Below are 4,543 nucleotides of genomic sequence, written 5' to 3' on the forward strand. Positions count from 1 at the left end.
CGCGGGTGGCACCTGTCACCTCTGCTCGCCTCCTGTCGCCTCCGGCCACCTTTTATCACTTTTTGTCACCTTTTATCGCCTCTTATCGCCTTTTATCAACTCCCGCCTCTCACTGCCATCTCTTTGCACCTCTTACTTCTTGCCGTCTCTTGTCCCCCGTCCCCGGTTACTTGCCGGAGCTCGCTCTCTCGGTCCCTGCCCGGGCCATGTCACTGCGCGGTGGCCGCGGGCTGGCGGCCATCTCCCCTCTGCCCTCCCCGGGCACAGCCGCGCTCACGCCGCTGTCACTGGATAGGGCTGACCCGGCGGTCCCGGACAGGTGACGGGGGTGGCCGGGGTGCCTTTGTCCGGGGCTCGTGCCAAAGGACGCTTTTTGGGATCCCTCCTTCAGCTCCTGCCCCCGCCTCGCCGGGGCAAGAAGGGGCACCCGGGCCACGGACACTGCCCCGTGTCACCGACACTTGTCCGCCTGCAGGTACCAGGACACCCCTCAGAGGGGACGCGGGGCGCTGCCCCTCCCGCGGCTGTGGCACACGCTGTCCCCGGAGCCGCTGGCCTCGGACTGCCCCGGGGACTCGGTGTCCTCGCAGCCCACGGATCCAGGTGAGGGACTGCGGCTGCTCCGCCCCACAGCCGTCCCCAACCGCTGCTGGCTCTGGGGTCGTGCCGAAGGTGTGGGAGGGGGGTCCGAGGGGCTCGAGGCTTTTTGGGGAGTGATGGGCAGGAGCCCGTGCCTGCGGTCCCTGGGGCTCAGCCAGGAGCCGCTCCGCTGGGGACCCTGCTCGGGGTGACGCGCAGCATTCCATGCGGGACCGCTGCTCCCGACGGCGCTGCCACCCGCCTGCTGGGGGCCTCCCTGCCCTGACCCATCCTGCCCGCTGTCCTGGGCTGCGGCCAGCTCCCCGATCCCCACACCGCGGCTATCCCTGTCCCTTGTTCCCGCAGCACTGGCACCGGACTCCCCCACACAGCAGAGCTCCGCAGCCGTGAGGGAAAAGTGAGTGGCCCCATCCCCGTGTCCCCCCGGGGACACCTCCTGGCCCTGGCCCTGGCCCTGGCCCTGGCCCTGGCCCTGGCCCTGCCTCTCCCGAGCAGCAGGGCTCGGTCTAAGCCCGGCTGTGTCCCCCAGTCTGTGTCTGGGAGGTGACAACCTGGGCTGCCTGGGCAGGGATGCGGATGCCATCCCCCCATAAAGCTCATCTCTGCTCTCCCCACAGCTTCCAGAAAATGATGCCGAACTCTGGGAGACGTCTCAAAGAGTAAGTGGAGGGGCTGTGTCCTTGCGGCAGGACACGAATGCTAGGCTGTCCCCGTGCTCAGGCTGTCCCTGTCCCAGACCCAAGAGCCAGGCTGTCCCCGTGCCCCTGCTGGGGTCCCACCCACTCAGGCCATTGGTGTTCGTTCAGTACCTGCCCCAGGTTCCTTTGGGGAGCTGTGGCTGCCCCGGGGAGCTGTTACCCCACCCTGAGGACGTAGGGGACAGAGGTGACAGTGGCAGAGGGGTGGGACACAGCGCTTTCATTCCACCCTTTCCTTTCCCTCCTCTTGCAGCAGGAAGCTCCTTGGCCAGAGGATGCACTCCTTGCCGGTAGGTGCTGGAGGCTGTGCAGGATCCTGCCGAGTCCCCGGACGAGCAGGGAGGAGGAAGATGGAGCCAGCAGCGGGGGCAGGGATCCCGCACCTGTGCAGCACCTCTCACCCCCTGGCTGTCCCACAGAAGTGTCAGCTGGAAGCCAGACCGGTCCTGAAGGACATCTCCCAGCTCCAGGTGCGCAGGGACAGAGTGCAGCAGCGCCAGACGGAGCCCGAGGATGAGGGGGCAGCGGGACCTGGGGGTCAGGGAGGGGGCAGAGGGGTGCTGATCCCGTGTCTTCCCCCGCTGCAGGAGGGCTTTGGCCCCAAAAAGCTGCAGAGGCCGGGCCAGCGGGACCGGCTGCCCGCCGGCCATGGGGCTGCCAGGAGGAACCTTCTTGCCAAGAGCCCTTCCCGCACACCAGAACTGCTGGTGAGAGACTGGAGGGCTCGGGAGGGCACCAAGAATGGCTGATCCTGCGGCTGGACGCGTTGGAGCTGCCGCCACAACCTCCCCATGGGTGGGGGCCTGCGGATGTGGGAGATGGGCGGGCTGGGAGGTCATTGGGACACCCTGACTGCAAGCCTGGAATGCACTGGGAGGTGGATGGAGCTTGGGTACGGGATCCATCCCTGCGTGGGGGTGGAAAGCAGCTGACAGGACTTGTCCCCTTCACCATCTCCTCTGCTTCTCCCCCAAGTCCCCCCAGCTGGTGCTCTGGCAGAGCGATGCCACCATGTGCCAGGGGATGGAGAACGGGCTGACCACGCCAGTGATGAAGAAGGAGGAGGCAAAGCTGGTATGTGGCAGCCTTTGGCATAGGATGGAGCCCCACAGTCCCCTCTCGGGGTCTCCAAAGGGGCCCAAGGTCCCTGAGGTGGGGGCTGGTTGGTGAGCAGCACCAGCCCTGCTGCTGGGGGCTCCCAACACCCCAGGCAGCAGCACGGGCTCTCCCCACAGCGTGCGGGGAAGCGCAGCCAGTGCCGGCAGCTCTTCCGCTCGTCCTGGCTGCCCGGCAGTGTCCCCAGGCCCGTCCTGAAGCGGGGACAGCCCTCGCACAGGGGCACCCCTGTCAAGGCTAAGAAGCAGAAGAGGGTGTCTGGCAGTCCTGACCAGGAGGCGTCGGTGCAGTTGGTGGGTGATGGGGAAGGGGAGGAGTGGGACCAGCCTGTCCAGCAGCACTGGGCCACGTCCCTGCTGTTCCAGAGCCTCTGATGTCATCTGGGGCTGTGTGTGTCTCCACAGGGAGTGGGGCTGGAGCCTTCCAGATCCGCCCAGCTTGAGGAGATGGAGAAAGTGCTGGCCAGCGATGAGAAGGAGCTCATTGGGGACTTCTCCATGGTAGAGCCACGAGGATGGGGCAGGGCTGCATTATTGGGAACAGGGACCATCACTGGAGCCCTGCAAGAGCCCAAAGCCAGCTGGTGGCCCTAGGCTGGGGACACAGGGCTGTGACTGCCCAGCATGCAGTCCCTGCACTGGATAAAGAGCCCCATCACTGCTCCTCTGGGTCCATGCCAATGCCACGGCCACATGTATCTGCCCTTTCCCCTCCTGTGGGTGCAGAACTGACCACTGGGAGCTCCTGGGCTGGGGGGACAGGTGCCACCCCCAGGACGTGTCCCTAGGACAGGGATGACCCCGCATCCTCTCTCCTCCAGCCTCACCTCCTGCCGACGGTGGAAGGGAAGGACCCAAGCCTGAAGTACATCTCCCCTGGCACGGTAAGGGGACAGTCACCCTTTGCCAGGCCCCCCAAGGGGCTGCCTGCCTATTCCACCCCCCACCTGCCCCCGTGTGTCCCCCCTTGGTGACTTGTTCCCCCCGCAGCTGGTGGCAGTGCTGACGGGGCACTTCAGCAGCTTCCTCGAGAGCAGCATCGTGGTGGACTGCCGGTACCCCTACGAATACGAGGGGGGCCACATCACGGTCAGAACTCCACGCTCCCCCCGCCCTCTGTGCTCCTGGGACTGGGAGGAACGGGAGGAACCGCCACGAGGGGTTGAGCATAACGCCAGCAAGGGGTTCAGGATCGCCCGGGATTTGTTGAGTACCCTCTGAGAGATGAAGCAAAGATATAGAGCTCCCAGAGAGGAGTAAAGCAGCCTCACCAGAGGTACTCTGAGCCTCCAGAGAGCTTGAGCAGCCCCTCAGGAAGGGTACAGAGCTGCCCAGAGGGACAGAGCAGCCCCAAGGGGAGTGTCAAGACACTCCCTAAAAGGTTGATTCCCAGCTGGAAAGAGGAGCATGACAGTGGGGGAGGCTGTGGGGCAGCGTCCGTGGGTCCCTGCAGAAAATGAAATGGGAGGCAGAGTGGAGAAAGGTGCCTCGTGTGTCCGTCCCCAGGGTGCTGTCAACCTGCCGCTGCAGCGGGATGTGGAGGAATTCCTGCTGGAGCAGCCCAGTGTGGCGCTGGACAGCAGCAAGAGGGTGATCGTCATCTTCCACTGCGAGTTCTCTGTTGAAAGGGGCCCCAAAATGTGAGCGATGCCTCGGTGGGGGGAGGGCACTTTGGGGTCTGCCCGTCCCCCAGGCACGCCTGGATCCCCGCACGGGGCTGATCCCGTGGCCTTTCCCTGAGTCACAGGTGCAAGTTCCTGCGGGAGAGGGATCGGTCCTGCCACGAGTACCCGCAGCTGCAGTACCCTGAGCTCTACGTCTTGAACGGGGGGTACCGCGAGTTCTTCTTCCAGTTCCCGGTGAGTCCCCTCCCGGTGTCCCCTCGCTGGCAGGAGCTGAGGGGGGCGCACGGCAGTGGGGAGGGGCAGTTCTGGCTCTGAGCCCCTTCCCTGCAATGGGGCTGACGGAGCCGTGCGTTGCAGAGCCACTGCGAGCCCCGGGACTATCGGCCCATGGCGCACCCGGCGTTCAAGGAGGAGCTGCGCAAATTCCGCGGGCAGAGCCGGCGCGGCCGGCGGGAGCTCTTGGTCCGCGGGCGGGACCTGTGACCATCCATCCATCCATCCATCC

The 4,543-nt window shown here is 65.7% G+C and overlaps 1 protein-coding gene across 1 annotated transcript; it reads left to right on the forward strand.

Annotated features, from left to right (window-relative positions):
* Nucleotides 1-206: 206 nt before the first annotated feature.
* Nucleotides 207-4,521, forward strand: LOC134056658 (M-phase inducer phosphatase 2-like). The gene is made up of 14 exons (XM_062513515.1): nucleotides 207-319; nucleotides 476-787; nucleotides 1,218-1,259; nucleotides 1,552-1,588; nucleotides 1,715-1,819; nucleotides 1,889-1,997; nucleotides 2,242-2,372; nucleotides 2,534-2,707; nucleotides 2,819-2,914; nucleotides 3,235-3,297; nucleotides 3,404-3,502; nucleotides 3,920-4,053; nucleotides 4,161-4,272; nucleotides 4,396-4,521. Exons 1-14 carry the CDS (start codon nucleotides 207-209, stop codon nucleotides 4,519-4,521), a joined length of 1,653 nt encoding a protein of 550 aa, XP_062369499.1.
* Nucleotides 4,522-4,543: the final 22 nt, after the last annotated feature.

Source organism: Cinclus cinclus, chromosome Z (assembly GCF_963662255.1).
Source record: "Cinclus cinclus chromosome Z, bCinCin1.1, whole genome shotgun sequence".
Lineage (NCBI taxonomy): Eukaryota > Metazoa > Chordata > Aves > Passeriformes > Cinclidae > Cinclus > Cinclus cinclus.